This window comes from Chlamydotis macqueenii, chromosome 2 (assembly GCF_036417535.1).
Source record: "Chlamydotis macqueenii isolate bChlMac1 chromosome 2, bChlMac1.mat, whole genome shotgun sequence".
Taxonomy (NCBI): Eukaryota; Metazoa; Chordata; class Aves; order Otidiformes; family Otididae; genus Chlamydotis; species Chlamydotis macqueenii.
The window spans coordinates 107,835,416-107,856,318 of NC_141557.1; the positions used below are offsets into that span (position 1 = coordinate 107,835,416).

Consider the following 20,903-nt stretch of genomic DNA (forward strand, 5'->3'; position numbering starts at 1 on the left):
TCACAACAGGCTCTGCTAAAGAGTTTTTGATGGTATAAGGTTAAGATAAAGATATAAGAAGTAAATCTTAGGCTTTGGCCAGCAAAAGGGTCTGTTCCCTTGATCAACTAATTTTCTAGATAAGTAAATGTGGTCTCACCTATATGTCTGATGCACACAGCATCCCAAAACTTGGATGAACAGTTCACAAAAGAGGAAAGAGATGCACCTTTACTAACACCGATCTTGTCTAAGACGACAAAATTGGTCAGATTTACTGCTTTACAAAAAAAAATTGGGTAAGGCAGTTATAGACCTGAAGAACTTTGGATACTATCACCATTTGAATTTGAACCATTTCCATGGTGGAAAAGGTAGAAAGAATTTACTAAGTCAAGGACACTCAATCTTCCTTCCCATATGGCTTCAGGAACGGTAGTTTTAGAAAATGCAACGGGTACATGAACTGGTTTTAAAGCTCTCTATGACTTTAATATCTATCTTTAACCAGAGTAGATTCTCCATAAGAGGAGTTCCTAAAAAATGGACAAGTTGGGAAACTGTGAGACAGGAAGGAAGCAATTAAATTGCATGGCTGTTATTTACTACCCAAGCATCTAATGTAATTTCACAATCAATACAGAACTGTATGCATTGCATTCCAAACATGGTGTAAGCTGGGAGGAAGGCAGGGGGTGGAACAGATAAGTCACAAGCTGTAATAAACTTTCACAAATATCTTCAGAGCTGCTGTTTCCATATCTACTGTTGACTAGTTACCACTGCTGAACCACAGAGCCTGAATGCAACATGTAGCTGTAGAATACATCTCCACTGAGACTATTCACAGTGGTTTTCACAATTACTGCTTTAGTGGCAACAGGTTTATCTGTGACTCAAGTTCTTGATACAAGAGAGCCATCTTCTTTATATAGCGTCACAGAGCAGCTCAAGATATATTTAAGGAGTTAACATTCAATATATGAGGATCCCACAGTGAGAAACCATCAAGTATGAAGTCCTAGACTTATCCCTTCTCATTTCTGTATCTATGAATATTGCATCTGCCTTTCTGATAGAAAACAACAAATGTTCAATCTCCTGCATCTACTGTAACACAGTGTGATGCATGAGTGCCAGTCTAGTGCATCTCACTCCATCTAAGTGCTCTTTGAGACCACTTGGCCTTCCAAAAGGAACTACTCCCTACTGTTAGTAGGGAAAATGTCTTGCAGAAAAGTTTTAAGTTAAATCTGGCAGAAGGTGACTGTAAATACATTAGCCTGAAAAACAACCAACTAGAAACAACAGCTGACTTCAGGATATTCTCATTCATAGGCAAGATGTGAAAACTGATAAAGAACATCCACTAAGCCACATGAAGGTTGCAACTCTTTATTAAGAGGCTGAGAATTTGCTTCAGCAGGCACTAAAAAATAATGGTTACCATTATGAAAATACCAGAACAGTGTCTGCCTTGTGCTGAACTTTCACCAGAAGATGATCTTTCATCTTGACCATGCCCTCCCCTTGTTTAAAAAAGAAAAAGAAACCAAGCTGCCTTTAAAATAAAATTAACACAAAAAATAAAATTTTCTTTTCAAGTTTTCTTACAATTCACAAGATTGCAAAGATAGCATGAACAGTTTTGATTATGCTGTTGGACAAGCCATGGCAGCTTAGCTACGAAATTCTGCTTCATTCAGTGCAAAGCCAGTGCTGAGTAAAGAACAAATCAAGGTGAATCAGCAAACATCAGTGGTACCTGTAAACTGGTCGAAACTAGTGTAAAGACGCTTGGCACAGCAAACAAGCTGTTACAGCTTTCTTCAAGGAAGAGGAACTGCAGTCTCTTTGCCACAAAGAGGTTTCCTTCACTGCACATTTGATTGCACAGCAAGTCACACACAAGTGCCTCCATATCCAGTGTCCCCCGTTCTTTACACTTGAACTAGGAGGTAACTGGGGACACGGGATAAAGCTTTGAGTGCTACCACAGAAGTAATGTGGCACCTGAGCTATACTGATGTAGGTCTTCCACTCTATAGTTGCAGTCAAGTCACATCTTCTTTTAACTACACATCTGCTCAGTCATTCAAATTCGGCCTAAATTTACTCCATATTTGTGGACAAGTCATTGCACTTTCTTCATAATTCCTCCAGCCTTTTTAGAGCAACTGGCAATACCCAGAAGTTACAACAGACAGAAACTAGCTCTGCAACTCAGTTATTTCTGAATTACTAACACAGTTTATCTGACACCAACCTCAGCTTAGATAAGATCCCACAGGATTTATTAGTTCAGGCGTAGTACCACAGATACAAGACGAGCCCTAAGCAACACAACAGATGTCGGATCTAAAATATTAAGATAAAATTGCATCATGTTTTGAATGGAATTTGGATCCCAGTTTGTTCCAATTAAGGAATGCAAGATCTCCAATCTCCATTGTTTCTCAAGCGGACTGATGACATGTTCAATAACTTCAATGGCTCAAAGATTTGTGAAGTGTAATTTTTCTAGTCATGTACACTTTCTAAGGAAAAAGATAGCAGACTTTATAAAGAAGCTTTATAATTACAGAGAAGTTCTATACTAAAAATTGTACCACTGTGTAAACAATTTTATCATCAGAGGTGGTAAACCAGAGCAGTAAGTATTATGAAGGAGCTTAACCATACAAGAAAATCCTGGTGATATTCAATTCATTAACTACTAGTCTACTTCAGCTTGGGGTAAATCAGGTTACTGACTGCAAGAACAAGTTGTTTCTTCAATTTTTCCAATGCACTCTTGTCATGCACTAGCAGCGAGGGACAGGGACAAAATTTTTGCTTGTAGGAATACAACTGTCCATCTGCCTAGGCTCAGAGTCCTTTTGCTTGATACAGTAAGAGACTCCCACTATTCAGTGCTTATCCTCCTGCTCCCAAAGCTAGTCAGATGGATTCTTTCCAGATATCAAAATGTGCAGTAGCAACGCAGTCTGATAACCTTTACAACATGGGGTGGTTTTCCCAACACAGCATGCTGCTGCCAGAACACCCTCCACTATATTGCGTCTCATGCTTATCTGAAGTGAGGTGAAAGGCTATCAACAGTTGCTAGAAGCCATCATTCTTCATTGGCCTAGAAACAGGAGATCACAGACAGGAAACCAGGAACGGTATACTTCTAAGATTTAAAGACATTCTCACGTTGTCATGACAAGGAACTTGCCTGACCAGCATCTGAGAGGCCCAGATCATTAAGCTGGCACTGGGACATAGAAATGGTACTATACGGTTCAATTTCTTCCCAACTGAGTCTTCACATCCTGGATGCATGGCCACCAGATGAGCCTGTGTATAGCTGATAGCTGCAGCATTATCATTAAGTTTCCCCACTCTCAAGAGTATTTAGCTTCAGAAACAGTTTTCAGAAATTCTAGTAAACATTAACATAATAATTTGGACATCAAAGGTCGCAGCTTTTTCTAACAGTTGTCTAAAATAATTTTAGAAGTTGACCAGGCTGTAGACACCTAAACTAGCAATTAAAATTTAGATGGCATGTATGTTTGATCATGTTTCACTTCTACCTAGATGTAGCATCTGTACAACAGGAAACATCTATGGTTTGCTCCTTAGAAAAACCCACACAAGACACTAAAGACTGCTGTATACAATGCAGGAATTATTCTGCACAAAAAAAAAAGAAGATCACATGCAGTGAACAAGTCTTATTCAGTTGCTGTTTTTTATTCTAAACTGTATATACTCTAAGGCAGGCATGGGTCTATAAGGAATGTAGAAAGGAAGCACAGTCAGTCATGTAATCAAAGACAACATAATGCATGCTGATACAAAGCATATATACCAAAGGTTTGAACAGATACCCTTCACGCTGGAAATGCCTCACCTTTGCATGTATATTTGACAATTTAACTATAGTTAGAATCAAACCCTATTGATTGTTGTAGTTGAGTCTTCCTAATGATTTTCATTATATAATACCATTCAGTGGATTTTATTAGGTTTTAATCTCTCAGCCTGAAGTTTTCCACAACGAATACAAATGGACATTTACACTCAGAAGGGAAAATTTTAAAACTAAGCAAATAAGTGTTTCTGTCAATATTTCAAGAAGTCTGTCATTCTGAAATATACGTTAAGTTTTTCAGCATCCTGCTGTTGAATCAGCAGTTGCATACTACACTTCATGGGCTCCATGAAAAGAAACTGCATTTTCAGTTTTAAGTCTCTGAATAAAGGCTCTCTCTCTAAAAAGAGAAAAAAAAAATTATCATATTTTAAACAACTGAATTATGACCATCACTTAAATACATACCCAACAAACTGCCCAGGTATAAAGTGACAAAAAATAATTCTAAAACTAAGGAATATTCTTCCTCTACAAATTGATATATACAGAGTATACAACACAACACCTCTGTGTCTAAGTCTTCCTCCATGCTGACCATTTGACTCCAGCTGAAGTTGGTGGAAGGCAAAACTGCTCAGTACTTTTGAAGCACTTCTGATGACATGTACCATATTCAAGCTGAAAAATGAGACATTCAAAGATGACATGCATGAAAGTGATTTTCTGCCATGCCTCTGGGTCTCAGCTCCCTCTTCCAACTTGAGCAGTTAATTCCAAACTGATGACACTGCAGAGTAAAGTTCACATCTGGGATTCTTGCGGCCACAGCAAGACTTACTGTGCTTTGAATGTTATGCATTTTACATACTTGCACATTACATTGACTTACACCTTCAGATCCTTACATACTACAGCAAAGTCAGTAACACAACTGCTTCTATACTTAAAGTTATTTTTTTCTCCTCCAGTTTATGCTCGCAATGTGTTTTGGAAGTTCTTTTTAAGAAAAAAAAAAAGCATGTTTCCTCCACAGGAAGACTCCCTGTGTGGAAAGTTAATTAAAATGCTAGAAGACCTGGATCGAGCTAGAGCATTTATCTGAACACCCACAGAGGAAGGGCTATCCTTTGAAATGTTAAATACATTGCCAGCCATGGATGGGGGTCAAGAAACCTTTTCAAGTCATTCCGTGCTCTGAAAAAACTGTATACACCTGAGAAGGGGGGGGAGGCAGAGGGAGGGGGAAAGAGGTGACTGCCTATGATGACAGGATGATGGACTCAGTCAAGTATTTCATAGATTAAGATAATTGTTAGTGTGCATTTAGGATGAGTTAAAGAATGAGACTATCCCAACACATTCACATAGACTTAGTTCTTCACTCAAATACATATTAATATAACATGAGGATTATTAAGGTAAGAACTCTATCCTTACGTTAGAAAAGGGCTAGAATATGAATTTATTTCCAATGTGTAACATAGACAACAATTCTGCCAAGAAGCAGGTTTTTTGAACAGGTATTAATTATCTTTCCTAACTACTACCAAAAAAAAAAAAGCCACCAAGAAGCAGACCTAAAATAAAACTGTTAATTTACTAAGTGCTTAGATTTAAGAGCTTTACATTTTGAGTTGGACTCCTCTATGGTAAAGACTATTTCAAATCCTTAATGATCAGTAATTTCCCAGTCATAAACAAAGAAGGCAAAAAGTAACAGGAGTCAGCTGATTTGAAAAACAGCGTTCATAAAAGGTCCACACAACTGCCTGCAAGATCTAACAAAGCACAGAAGACACTTCTGGACCACAGCCACTAATAAATAAAAGAAGGAAACAAAAAACTACATCATGAGATTTCCCCCCCTGCCCCCCTCCTGCTCTGGTCTGTAGCAGCAGTAAGTATTCAATTAGCTTAATATTTCATCTTGATAAAGTATTTCCAGCTTGCTGGAAGTATCAATTTAAATAAGCAGCTTGTCTTCTTCTTAGGAAAAGGAGAGCGAAGTGGACAGTTTAGACCACCCTAAAAAGAGACTATACTTTAGAGATGGAATGGACCAAGCAAAATACTACTGTTTCCAAAATATCTCCTCAACTTAATAAAGTTATTTATTTTGCCAGAAATCATAATAGCACCATGCTCTTCTAGGCCATGCCAGACCAAGACATGGATAACCAACCTCATTGTTTAATGAAAACATTCACCCAGAAAAGTCAGTTTATGTTCTGTACCTTAAAACAGTAACAGCAAGTAACAATGCATGTGTCAACACAAGTAATTCTTTAAACAGAGATTCCTGGCCTCTTTCTTCACAAGGTGATCTAAACAGTTCTCTTCTTAATATTTACAGGAGAATTCTTTACGGGAAGGATCTGAGCACGTCCTGCAAATCACCACAGATAACAGCATAAAGAATGTCAATCATGTTTACTGTTACTCTATGAAATAGAAGGCCTCAGAAAATAAGTGTCTTTCACGTATGAGATCCCGCTATTTAGGATTACACACAGTTTGAGAAAAACCACATTCCATCAAGCACAGGACTGGTATCTACCACCTAAAGGTCAATGAACCAGTAATAAGTTATTTGCTTAATTAAAAATAAGTATTTGAGGGGTATTGATAACAAACAGTTGATTAAGTTAAAGGCTTATGTCAATATAAGACATTCGATACTATAAATAAGCAGCATATGTATGCCTGATGTTATTCTGAAAATGATCAATATAACACATTTTCAGTGGAACAGGAATCAGGTAATAGATGGATTTCAAGAACTAATTGTGAATCATCAACCAGTTGCAGTATTACTGCCAGGTTGGACGGGGCTCTGAGCAACCTCATCTGGTTGGAGATGTCCCTGCTCCCAGCACAGAGGCTGGACTAGATGATCTTTGAAGGTCCCTTCCAACCCTAACCATTCTATGATTACTAGCAATCATAGAATACTGGTCCTCACAGAATCAGTAAAATTTTAGTCACTGATTGAAGACACCACTTGCAATAACACTAGCTTATCAAAAGACTGAAGTGTGGATGGACAATAATGTTGGAGAACAGCAACTCTCTGATAAGCATGGTACAGTCAAATAACACTTTTCAAGAAGCCACTGGAAAGTTGTATCTCTAGAAGCAGCAGAAGCAGAGCACAAAGATTTTTATAGGCCAGTTCCAGAGAGACTTGATATATAGCAATTCTTTATTGTCTGATGAACCAAGTGGAAAAAGAAAAAACAAACAGAAACCCAAACCAAACCAAAATGCCCCCAAACAAACAACAACAACAAAAAAACCCCACACCACCACAATGCTTCCTTCAGAAAATGAACACAAATAAATAATAAAAAAAAAAACAAACCAACAATTAGAAGTGGGCATCACCCACTTCTGAGACATTGGAATAACAGTTCAGACAAGAGCAATAGGTGAAGATCACACTCACCTTTTAAGGAATATTTTCCAGCCTGTTTTATTTCAGGGAATGGAATAATCATGGAAGTTACAGCTACAAACAAGCTGAAGAAAGCAAGTGTAGTGTGAATTCCTACCAAGCAGATGCTGAAGTTGGTGGGTGGGACAGAGTGTGTGTCCTGTTCAGAACCAAAATAAGGCCCCAAACAATACAACGGCTTAAACACTTTATATGAAAATTACCTTGGTAACACTCATGTTAAAATTCAAGCAACTTATTAATTTAGAGCACAGAGACTACTGGGAAGTAAAACAATTTCTTGGTTACATAGACAAGTCAAATGGAAAAAAAAAATCTTACCAGTTACTTCTAGGTCTACTTATTCATAAATTCTTTAAAACTGCTCCATTGCCTGGTTACTTACCTCACAGTGATGAAGCAGCTACCAATACTGAAGTCTTTAACAGTCTAACTTTAGAGAACTGCTTTAGGGGATAAAGGACCGAACTCAAAAGATGCTGTATATTCTTTTATTTGGTACTTAATATCTTCAAATTGTTTTTTTCTGACAAGGGATTACGAGAGATTAATTCAGCATTTCTTTGCACATCACTTAAACAGTCAGCCCAAGAAAGTTTCTAATTACTCTTTTACCAGAGGTATCAGAATATAGAATAAATAGGGGGGGAAAAAAGCCAATGGCAGAAATTCTTACTTATCAGTAAGTTTATTTGACCTGTAAAGAAACACAAAGGTATTACAGGAAGGCTTTGGATTCACTTTAAATAGGAAGTCGGGGGGGGGGGGGGGGGGGGGGGGGGGGCGGGACACGACAGAAAAAAAAAAAAAAAAGAAAAGAAAAAAAAAAGAAAAAAAACTTTTGCTCCACACTCTTTTAGTCATCTTTATTTTAGAGAAATGTTGTAATTAAGAAAGGTTACATTTCAGTGGCAGCCAGCATAGTAGGATGTACTGATGTTATGCTGTTTAGGCTTGAGAAAGGTTATGTATTTGTTTTGCCCTGCACCCAATCTACACGTACTGGAACGCCAGGTGCTGGAGAACCTTGGCAGGCTGTGCTGTTGCTCACACAACCAACGCACAAAATCCCTGAGAGTCTGCAGTATTAAGGTGAATGGTTTCTCTCAAGAGCAGAACCAAGTATGAATACATACCTGTTCTTAAGCATTGTATCAGGAAGTACACCGAGTACGAAATACCTGCTCATTCTTGTTCAGAGCATCAGAGTCCCTATTTCCCTTTCCTGAAACTCCTGGACCAGGAACACTAGCAATAGTACTAGGCATAACATGAAAAACAGTCCCGTCTCACTCCTGCCCACCCCCCAAGCCCTTCTGTAACACAGCCACCTGAAAGGCTGTTTGACCTTTTACTGAATTGCATCGGAAAGTATTAGTCAGTCTCTGGCAGATAGACCACATATCTGTGAATGCTTTTAAACCAGACAAGGACTATTGCCAAATGGTCTTTGGAGTGGATTACTCTTCAGGTGATCCCTTCTACATTAAGGTATGAGCAACTTCAAGTATCAAGAAACTATTCTCTCCTTCTCAGCTTTTCCCTGAAACAGTTTTTCTTCCACCTCTGGTAGTTCAAACACATAGCTGACACACACCTGGAGCCAGAATGCACTGACAGACGAGAGAGTTCTGCATATCACAAGCCAGACATCACTGTAGGCGTTCTTGTTCTTTTTTTCCCCCTGCCCCTCTGCTGAGTCAACATCCTCACCTCTATATATAAGTTAGCAGGTAGAAGGCCCTAGGAATGAATATGCTGCCTCCTTAAATATTGTTGTAGTTTCCCTATTTAAAAAAAAACACAAACCAAAACCGAACAACGAAGAAACCCCACCAATTGTACTGTTTCAATAATAATCAAGTTTGAAAGACACTATTGAACAAACGAGCTCATGAATCCAGGTGTCACATTGAGTGGAATAAGAAAACCTGAGGGAGCAGAAATGGAATTTGGAACAACAGCCATATACACCCTGGGTGCACCTGGAAATTCAGAGAAGCATCTGAGGGACTGCTACAGCTCTGGATCTGAAAGCAAGACACCAGGAAGCACTGAATCAAGTGCAACTCTACTGCTTCTGTATCAGTCTTCCATCAAGATAAATTAAATGCTTCAGAGCACTGAAGAAGAGTGTAAGGCTGTTCAAAATATTTGTAAAAGAAGAAAATTTTATTTACTAAAAGGATTAATGCATGGCAGTCATGTAAATGCAGTGCCAAAAGCTCGTATTCCTTTCCCAGTGCTATTTCATCTATAGGGACAATCCAGATCAATATGATCTTAAAGTTCAGTTCCGTTAAACAAATCAAAGCCATCAGAATTTACATGAGGGAAAGGTGGTTTGTTGGTTGCTTGGTTTTTGTGCTCCCCTCCTCCCCCTGAAAAGTGTGAGAAAATACACTAAAGAATGGGATGTCTGTTTTTCTTTTAAAATGTTAAAATCAAAGGAACATCAACTATTCAATATGAACCAGAATTATTGTCCTGTAGTTCCTATCTGTTTTCCTTCACTGAAGTATTTTCAAGGGATAAAAGCAAAGCAATGTGAACAGCTACCGTTCTGTACGAAGCTGTTCTCACAAGTCAGTAGAGTCAATGAATAAAACGATCCGAAAGTCATCTTAAGTTATAGCTGACCCTTAATACCATTTTCCTGCTTGTTTATACATGACTAGGTTGCACAGTGCCATACGTAACAGTAGTTTACTACAAGGTTCTTAAGCACAGCTAAAGTAGAAAAATCTTATCTCATACACATCAAGGATTTTTTTCTTCATTCAGTTTTTAATATTAGGTGATTAAATGATTAAGCGGAAACAGACACATTATGAGACATACCTTCCACAGCATCTTGTCATTTAAAAAGGAAAAATATTTTTTTTTCCAATTAAAAAAAAAACCCTCTTTAACCATACCTTTGCAGATTATGAACTGGTTATTCCTGCATATGTCCTTTATACAAATCATTACATTCTTCTGCATCTTAGGTTTATACTTTGTATAAGAACATAAAAAAAAAAAAGTTTGTCTTTGCAAAGGCTGCTACATGTTAGAAGCACTTAATATCTTGTTCCTATCTCTCCTAGAGAGTAAATTAGACAAGTACAGCAAGCTCAGAACAGGCAGAAGATAACACTGTAAATCTATTTTGTAATTCAAACGTCTAGTGAGTCAAAGGATGACAAAACCCTGATCTTGTTACAGAATCCGTTAAACTCGCCCTGTTCTTACAAAGCTTTAAGCCTCTGAGATACACCAGGTTGTATCCTGGTGTATGTAACTGGTGTACATAAACTAGCCTTCAAGAGTTACTTGGGTTAACTCACCTAGACTCTTCATGGCAATCTACCATGTTTTACAAGAACTTCAGTGGTCGTGTGTGTCTCTCTATCTTAAAAGTATCGTATGGAATAGAAAACTATTCTTCAATCAACATGAAATTATTTCAGGCATGTGAAATATGAATGACTTAGGAAAAAAGCAACTTTCTCCTGTTGTAGGTTAGTCCTCCACATGTGAGGCATTCAAGAAAATAAAAAAATATTAAGGCACTGCTTTACACCATGCAGCGCATTCGCTTCAAAATCCAGAATGACTAATTCTCCATAATTAAGAGAACTGTAGCATAACAGAACTGGTAATGTCTCCAGTAACATTCACAACAGTTTTTAATAAAAGATTAAATTGTTCAATAGAAGCTACACCTGCACAGAAGACTAAGGATCCATGACCATCCACACTTTAGGTAGTTCAACATAGCTTTCATTCCTCATGATGGAAAAATAAAACCTCTTTCTATCCATCTTAATATATGTATTACAAATTAAATACAGAGTATACTACACGTATCAAAAAGTAGGTATTTTCAAATAATTTAAAAAAGAGGGATTGAGAGTGGGGAAACAATACTCAGAGAGAGGGAGAACTCAATTTATTGCCAGGTTTTTATTACAAATGTTTTTCAGCCTGCTACTTATCTCCATGGCATGCACTAACCCAAATCACAGAAGGAATGTTCTCCTCTTCCGCAGCTTCTAAAGACCAACTAGACAATTTTGCTTAACTGGATTGCTGAGAAGAGCTTCCTTTTTGCCCCTGCAGGAATGAAGTTTTCTTAACAAAAACAGTCAAAATTGCATTGCCTATCATAGAGAAAGTGCAAGACTTTTCAATACTTGTTCTTTTTGCTCATTTTAAATATTGGGGGCGGGGGGGAAGCTTTCTACTTTTAAACAGCTTTATAAGCTCTAAAATGCATGTTGTTCCCACATGATGTAAATTATGGCTAAAATAAAGTTAAGATAACACTATAGAATTTGAAATATGACCTGGATTTGATTTACTACAGTAATGGTATTTTGGGAAAGAATAATAAATTATTCTTGAAACCTAACATTACTTTAAATGTAAGTGGAATTTATAATTCTTCAAACTTAAGTTTAAAAACAAACAAATGTAAAATATCAGATTATGAGGAAGCAATTCAAGTCTGACTTCAAAGAGATTCTTATCAGTTAAGATCTTCCACTACGGGTGATTGATGTTATGTCTTGTGTTACAGACATTAATCGTCAGGCTTTTTCAATCCTTTGCATGTGAACACAGAAAAAGGGAAAAAAAAAAAGTATTTTCTTAAATACTTTGTATCTATTCTAGTCCCAAACAGCACATCTTTTCTTCTTCATAAAGCTTATCCAGTGAGGCTTTGAGTCCTTAAACTTTTATTCAATATCCACGTTCAGACAAATCACGAGACAGGAGTTTCACCTATAGCTATACAGTGCCACAGGGACAATATGAAAAACCGCTAGTCAGGATGCTTAACACACTTAACCACTTCTGGAAAAGGCATAAATATCATGTGCACAGGCCAAGCACGAGGCTGCATTTCTTCTAGACCCTGCATTCCTGTGTATTTAAAAAGTAAACAAAACAACCACCCAGACTTATTGATTTATTATATTATCAGTCAAAAGAAAACATTTACGTCCTCGTCTCTAAACTGGAGAGATATGGATTTGATGGACAGACCACCTGGTGGATAAGGAATTGGCTGGACGGCCGCACTCAAAGAGTTGTGGTCAATGGCTCAATGTCCAAGTGGAGACCACTGACGAGTGGTGTTCCTCAGGGGTCAGTATTGGGATGAGCCCTGTTTCACATCTTTGTCGGCAACATGGGCAGTGGGATAGAGTGCACCCTCAGCAAGTTTGCCAACGACACCAAACCGTGTGGTGCAGCTGACGTGCTGGAGGGAAGGGATGCCATCCAGAGGGACCCTGACAGGCTGGAGAGGTGAGCCCGTCTTAATCTTATGAAGTTCAAAGCCAAGTGCAAGTCCTGCTCTGAGGAGACCTTATAGAAGCCTTCCAGTACCTAAAGGGAGTTTATAAGAAAGATGGGGAGAAACTCTTTAGCAGGGTCTGTTGTCATAAGACAAGGGGAGATGGTTTTAAAATACAGGGAAGTTGATTTAGTTTAGATATAATGAGTAAGATGGGGGGTTTTTTGTGGTTTTTTTTTTTTTTTTTTTAACAATGAGGGTGGTGAAGCACTGGAAAAGGTTGCCCAGAGAGGTGGTGGATGTCCCATCCCTGGAAATATTCAAGGCCGGGTTGGAAGGGGCTCTGAGCAACCTGATCTAGTCAGGGATGTCCCTGCTCCCTGCAAGGGGGTTGGACTAGATGACCTTTAAAAGTCCCTTCCAACCCAAACTATTGTATGATTCAAAAACAATCAAAATATTAAAGAAACTAAAACAGTTGGGTCAAACAAGTAATTTTAAGTAATGACACAGTAAGACAAAGCTTCTGCCCATGAAATGAAAAATGTGTTGATGACAGCAGCACAACAAATACCTCACAGAGTTGAGCAACCACACAAAGCTGTAAACCTTAACCATAACTGGATGATTTTAAATATCCATGAAAGGCTGTTTTTATTAAGTAATAGATACTTGCATACATCTTCCACCTCTAAAAACGGATCTGCATCTTCACTGAAAGATAGCTTTATATTTCTTTTGGACTGTGGCACCAGCCAATGGCCTGAATAACATCTGGTCCGTGCTTCGTTTTACTAATCTGTTTAGCCCATCAAGCATCGACTCTAAGAAGAGCCTCTTACTGGATATTACAAAAGATCCAAACCACACAGAATTTAAGAAAACACTAAAAGGTATGGTCAAGACTTCCCTAATACAAAATTGTAACTCAGAAGGTTTATGTCCTTTCTACGGTAGGGTAAGCAGCAGCTCTGTTACCTTACTTGCACCATTTTGCTTTTCTACTATTATTCAGAAGTCCATGGAAAGTAACAATTTCCACACCATTCAGCAAAAGCTAAACATTTCTAGAACAGGCTACCAAATAAGTTAAAGTTGGTAAGCAGAGGGAGGGCTAAGTTTCCTCCACAGCTCATCCAGGCTGTTAAAGAAGAAAGAATTAAAAAGAAAAAAAAAAAATAAATAATTCAACTTTCTAAGCTCAAATGGTACCTGATTTGAAAAGCAAGTTGAAGGAAGTCATGACTCTAGGAAAAAAAAAAAAAACAAACACAAAACAAAACAACAAAAACAACCACCCCACCACAACTCACCACTAAATATTTCCCCAAATTTCTATAGTTTAACTGTGTCAAAGATGCTAAAATAGAATAACAAAAAATAAACCCCATGATATCACTATTATTTATACAGTTATCTTAAAGTGAAAAAGATCTCCTAAGAGTCAGTTAAGGAATGCCAAAGGGCTGGCAAGTTAGGAAGTAACAGGTGTGGGGTTGGGCAGAACAGGGTGGAATAGAAAAAAAAAAAAGGTGTTTTTTTTTCCCCTTAAATATTAATTGACTGGAAAGTAAGTAAATTAATCAAAGAATGGAAGCTAGTTGAAACAGGTAAACATGGGCTAAATGCCATTAGTCTGTAATCTATAGAATAAAGAAAAGCTAAGTGTTTTAAGTCAGGGATCACTTTGAGCACACCTAAATTCCAAGTTAAGAACTAATTCCAACACGTCCTGATGACTTCTGCCTACTGGTTTGAGTGCATATACACTTCAATATGACAGCATCATGAGTTACAACAAAAGTAGAAGAGCATTTGGAAAGACACGCGAACAAAGCAAAGGATTAGGGATTATAAAACCCATTTACTTTATTACATTGGTCAGTATTTGCAGTCCATTATCTCAAAATCACGGAAATACCTTTTCCTACCAATTATATATTTATTATCTACACGCTAGAACTACCTAGCTGTAGGGATCCTAAATCTATCAGCACAAACCAACAAGTTTTTTTTTGTAAAGAAGAGACAGGCTGCAACAAGAGGGTGCAACACGCTGGAACAAGCAGTGGTGCCCAGCTTAGTTATGGAGCAGAGAGGGCATCATCTCCGGTGGTAACAGAAAAACACTTCAAGCACACAGCCTTATGCAGGCACAGGGAAAATATCAGCACATCAAGCTAAATAAAATTCAGGTATTTATCAACAAGCATGAGCTGGCACTATATAAAAGTTAAAATTACAGTTATTTTTTCAATAAGATTTATTAAGTTTCATTTTAATACTTAAAATTGGTTTCAGGATGATAAACCTCGGGGTTTCCTGATGTAGCATACACAAATAACAGAACATAATTTCAGTCTAAAAGCCACTGTCAGAGCAGAAATCCTTTTAATTCTGACAACAGTCAGTAGGTGTTTAGTTAAGAAAATAAAACAAAAGCATTACTTTTGTTATATACCTCTGAGCTTTCAGGAATCTACTGCTCAGTAACTTCTCAAGCTTGACATCTTTGTGTTTGATTTCCATGAAATCAGGGGAGCTATGTTTCTTTGTATGATTTATACATTTTTGTACACAAACGTTATCAAACATGTCTAAGTTTCACTATCAAGTCAATACTTAAACATCACGTAAGCAGCTGCAGTACTTTTTAAATGAAGGGAATTACTATCATCATTTTCCCTGCCTCAATCCCCATATCATTACTTTCAGTTTCTGTTGAACAGGGAAGCTTTTATTCCCAGCACTTTCAGTTTCAGTTTAACAGGGAAGGGCAAAAGAACGAATTCTGCTTGAGAAAGTAATCCAAAATTAGGACAGCAACCAGGAGTCAGGGGAAACAGAAAACACAGGAGCCACAGGAGACTGGAGGAGAACAGCTATCTAGGAAACAAAATTATTTCTGTCTATGGCTTACTTCAATATGAGCCTTAATTATACCACAACGGTTATCACTTTGTTTAAAGCCAATCCCCCTTCACCCCACTTACTCCTAAAATACTTTAAAGTACAAGACTGGAAATGAGAATTTAAATTGCTACTATAAAGTGATTTGTAATGTTTGTACGGTTTCTAGGAAATCAGCAGCTGAAAAAGTCTTTTAGAAGAGAGTGTTTGCAGTTCTCTGGGAAAAAAGACCAAACAGAAAACAAGACAGAAACCAAAGGTACCAGACTCTGACCAAGCCTTGTAAATCTATGCAATAAATATGCGTGCTTAAAAAAAAAAATTCCTCATCTCAGGGTTAGCAAAAGCATCCAAAGAATTCTGCACAGATCCACATTTTTCACTTATAAAAACAAAACGAAACTTAAAAAACACAAATAATACAGTGCACAACAATCAATTCAAGGTTTCTAGCCCTTTCTTCTCTTTTTAAAGTAGACATTAAACAGCCAGTTGTGGTGGAAAATAAGTTTTGTTCTATGCGGCTTCACCTTCTCACAGAAGAAGAAAAACAAACACGCTAATCCAAACCATGTTTGCTGTTATGCCAGTGCACTAGTAAAGCATCCCAGCTATAGCCACACATACACCTATTTACGTGGGAGGCACATGCAGACAGCTGATCTCGAGGACTTGCCGCACACCCGCCTTAGAGAGTTATTTACCAACATACCCTAAAAATGCCATTGAGACTTCATAATATTTTGGTAACTTATGTGCACAGCTCATCACAAAGCTGATTAATTCTCCTTTTATTATGTCAAATGAAAACAGTGTGCTTTTAGAGAAAGGTCGGTTTCAAACATTTATAGAAGCTTCTCTTATAATATGCTACTTATTTAGAAAATTTAGAGATTATTAGTGTTCTTACACTAGTGCATTTATTTGCATACCCTTTTGATATCTAGTATTAGCTCCTGAAAATATACACTGCATTTTCCTCTAAAATTTCTACAGTAACCTCTAAACTTGCCCCAGTTCATGTACAAGGCATACAAGGACAAACCAAAATGAAGCTATTATTTACAAACTTGTATTTAAAAAAAGAAACAAACAAAGCTCATACCAAGGCTGTTGCTCAACTTTGTTTATTCTGTGATGGTGCTCTGCTGTCACTGCATTCACCATTTCCCCTCTGCTGTGCATTTCCTCCATGTTGATCTACAAAAACACTCCTCCTCTCTCAAGCAAAGGTACTCTTTTTAGGTTCACTCTGACAGGAAGACCTTAGGGACAGGGATCAAGTTATTTACCACCAGAAATGCTACAGAATATCAAGCTGATAATATTTTTTATTCTAAAATACCTTTGTATACATTCTAAGTGTTTTCCTCTGTGCAAGACTGAAAACGATTACTTTGTGGAAGGCAATTTTGCTTTAGTCCTTCTCTGATAAATACACCTTTCCCCATTTTAAATATTTTCCTCTTATCAAGAGCAGCATTTCCACTTCTTTGCTAACAGCAACACAAAGCACCTGCAGCTCTCCCTACATCCAAATCAAACATTAGTGTCAGGCCTGAAACAATAATCCAGCGTTTCCTCTCTGCAATACAGAGATCAAGAGAGTATTTTCTGATTATGACACAGATTTAATACAAAAAAATACAGAGAGTCTTAGGAGTGTTGAGTTTCTTTCAGGGTTCCAACAGTCAGAGATGGTTTATTTTTCAAACCGCATTGTGTCTGAACAGGTGTTTACTGCTCTGGTTTACTATGACAACCACCTATGTTACAGAAGACAAGCAGTATCTGTTTCTTAGGATCCTTTTGTTCAAGCAATTACATTGCTTTCTAGAGGAAGGCCACCAACCAGTATCTTTGCCTTCTTGGAGCCATACTGGTCACAACGCACTTTCAGAGGTTACAAGAAGAAAAACCTTCTAAAAATACGCATTTTAAAATTGAATATTTAGAGTTTTAGAGGTAAGGACTGTAACAGTTCAAGTATCAGAAGAAACATTTCACAATGAATATTATTAATTCCATGGAGTAGGAATGGCATCTTCTTCCTCTTTCCTTTTACTGGCTATGTTGGTATCCTACAGGCTGGTATTTTACGGGAAATAATAAAGCCCATGATTTGGTTTTTTTTAGAATCAGAGCAGTGCAGTTCTAGCAAACATTGCTTACACCTTCTGTACGCTGCTGTATTTCGTATTTTCTCCTCCCCTCACCCACCAACAGGAATGAAGGTATCCAATAACATGGAAACATGGCCTTATAAAGAAAGACGTAAGACTACCCAAAAACTGGAATGCACATGGATAACCACCAGACTCCGTACCACACAACTTTCCAAAAACACACAAAGCGAGCTAATGCAAAAGCAAATCAGTATTTCCACACTAAGAGAAAACAGAGATTTATGGCCACAGCTAAGAGGCCCAATAAGCCCTCTGCTCAGACCATAAAAAAAAAAAAGCCCTGCAGTATGACTGTTCTGTTTCCTGCAGGAAATGAGATGCTTGTATTAGATACCCCTGTGGTTTTCATACTGTAAATGTATCAGCTGGTACAAATCCTCTGGAGAGGACTATTAACTAATGCTTAGAAAGAGCAGCGGCAACAGCAGACTGCACGTAGCACCTCAGAGAAGAGGGGACAAAAAGCTGAAAAGTCATTCCCTAAAAAAAAAAAAAATTTGAGAGCCAACCGCTGAAGCACACATCTTGTAGCAGAGGCGATGCCTGCGAAGACTACCCATACCTACACCCGCTTATTTCTTCTTACACCGCTCCCTGCTTCTTTAAATGAGGAGCCTATTGCTTACCAGCGCTCCTCTCATTTCGGAGCCACCGCTCCCCATTAACCCACCCCTGCTTACACACGGCAGAGGAGGATCACCCACAGGCTACACACGCACCTTATGCATGGCCATTTTCCCTCCTGTCTACCGTGCAGGGTTTTTTGTTTGTTTTTATTTTTTTAACGTTTCCGAGTCGCTCAGGTAACTCCCCGGCGGGGCGACGGGGGCAGCCCCCCGCCCCGGGCAGGGCTCCTCTCCCCGGGAAGACCCCGCTGCTCCCCCATCCCCGCACCGCTCCCGCCCGGCGGCCTGGGTGGAGCCGCCCGCCCTGGCAGGACCAGCGCCCACCGCCTTCTCCACCGCAAAACCAGGGCCCGAAGAGAGGGTCGGGGGGAGGAGAGAAGAGGGGGAGGAGGAAAGGAAAGAGAAGGTGTAAACCTGTCGGGGGGAGAGCCCGGGGATGGAGATGGCCGGGGGGCGGGAGGGCAGGGCCGGAGGAAGGGGGGGGGGGGCAGCGGGGAGACAAAGGAGGGATGGAGGGCTCCCACGGAAAATGGGGGAAGCTGGGGAGGGGGCGCTGCCGGGGAGCCCCGCGGGGCACCTGCCCGCCCCGCACACACACACACGTACCCAGCAGCAGCAGGCGGTGCGTCTGCTTGTACTCCCGCTTCTGCTCCTTGAGCGCCCGGTCGATGCTCTTGCTGACTTTTCTCGCCTCCTTCTCCGCCTCCCGTTCTTCCAGGCGCAGCTTCTCCCAGGGTCTCTGCAGCGCCGGCGTCTGGTGCAGCGCCTGCTGCCGCCCCGCTTTCCCTCCGCCACCGGGGCCGCCGGCCTTGGGCAGCGGCGGCGGCCTCTCGGGGGCCGCCCCGTTACCGCCACCGTTCTGCAGCAGTAGCGGCGGCCCGTCCGCCTCCCCGCCGGGCTTCCCGCCGGGCCGAAGCGGAGCTCCAAGGGGTTGCGGTTGCGGGGCGGCGTGAGGCTCCGCTGGCGCTTCGGGCTCCGAGGTGGCGCCGGTACTGGAGATGGAGCCGCCGCCACCGGCATCGCCGAAGAGCCGCGGGCGCAAGCTGTAGCAGAGCCCCATGGCTCGGTGCCCCCCGCCGGGGACGGGCTCTGGCGCGGCGGGGTTGGCCTTCAGCGCTTCCCGCCGGCCCTACGCGCCGGGGAGGCGGCGGCGGCAGCAGCAGCGGGCGGGGAGGGGGCGCCGCGGAGCCCCTCACGGCCCCGCTGGGCCATCTTGCATTTTTCCTCCCCGGGCAGGCGGCAAACGGCTCCTCAACGCCGATCACCTGACACCGAGCTGCCGCCGCCACCACCACCACCGCCGGGTCCACCTTACCGTAAATACCCCAGCGCCAACCCACCGCGCAGCGCCGAGCGCCGGCGGGGAAAGGGCGGGGGCGCGCCGCCACACAGGCGCACACACACGTTCGCAGCTTCCCCCCCCCACCTCCCCGCAACCGGCTCCGCCGTCCCCTCACGCCACCCCGCCCGATGGCCGCCTGCCCGCGCCGAGGGGGGCGAGGGTTTCCCAGCCTGTGCGCGGAGCGGTTCCCGCTCCGCGCACAGGCTGGGAAACCCTCGCCCCCTCGCTGTCATCACCACCCGCCCCTCTTCTTTCCTCCCTGCTAGAAAGGCCACCGGGCCTCCTGCGTGAACCCCGAGAGCTCCCTGCTCCCCACAACCCGAGGCGGGGCCCAGGTCTAAGCCCCTGACGGGCAGCCTCTCCCCGGCCATCTTCAGGGAGAAGCCAAGGCCCAGGGCCTGTCACACAGAGGGACACCCCTCAAGGTGCCCCGGGGAGAGGCCAAGGTGGCCTCCCGCCATCCCCACAGCTACAACATGGTTTTCAGGCCTTCCACACGCAGGCAGGTTCTCGCCCACAGGCTGACTAACGGGTCTGTGGGAGGAAGGCTTTGGGTGCAACAGTGAAAGAAGATAATAGGGGATGATCAGGTTTGCTGGCTCTTGTCAGTCAGCGTTGGCAATAGTAGTACTCCGGCAGCGTGGCGGTTGTGGGCCGTGGAGTCAAAGTCTGTCCGTTCAAAGGCAGTGGCAGTCCTCTCGACAAGTCCTGGACAAACTCAGGTTACTCCGAATGTGTCTCAAATGAGCTCTCCTTCAGCTTCATCCATCTCCACATTCTTCATAATCTCAGCAGTTTTTCTACTATAATATTTCATAAAATAGTAAGTCTTGTTGGGGGGGCATGTTGCTACGGGACGCAGCAGTGTGTCTCTAAATCTTAAAACAAAGGCCGTACATTCACTGTTACAATTGATGTATGCCTTAGCATATCTAACTTTTTACTCTTATGATTGATACGTACTTTAGCTTAATTTAGAGCCTCACGCCTAACTTCTTACTTCCGTAATGCCGACTGCATTCATGAACCGCTTTATTCATGCAATGCCTCTTTGGACTCTGTAATGACCCTGTTGCATTAGGTCATCCTTTGTGTCTCCTATTTTTTTCCAGTGACCAATATTATATTAATAGATGCTGCTATTTATAGACTGCTGTATGAAGAAATGGAGAGAGGTATAATTCCTATATTTCTTTACGATGAACGAATTAGAGCAAATTGGCCACACTTTTTTTGTTCCTGGATATGGGAAAC

General features: G+C 40.9%; 1 protein-coding gene across 1 annotated transcript in view; it reads right to left on the reverse strand.

Moving 5' to 3' along the window:
• GNAL (G protein subunit alpha L) overlaps positions 1-19,624 on the reverse strand; it is a 204,052-nt gene extending 184,428 nt beyond the window's left edge. The window contains exon 1 of the mRNA XM_086740604.1: positions 18,914-19,624. Coding sequence (XP_086596730.1) covers positions 18,914-19,367 — 454 coding nt within the window. The 5' untranslated portion in view covers positions 19,368-19,624. The remainder of the gene's footprint in view (positions 1-18,913) is intronic.
• Between the last annotated feature and the right edge of the window lie 1,279 nt (positions 19,625-20,903).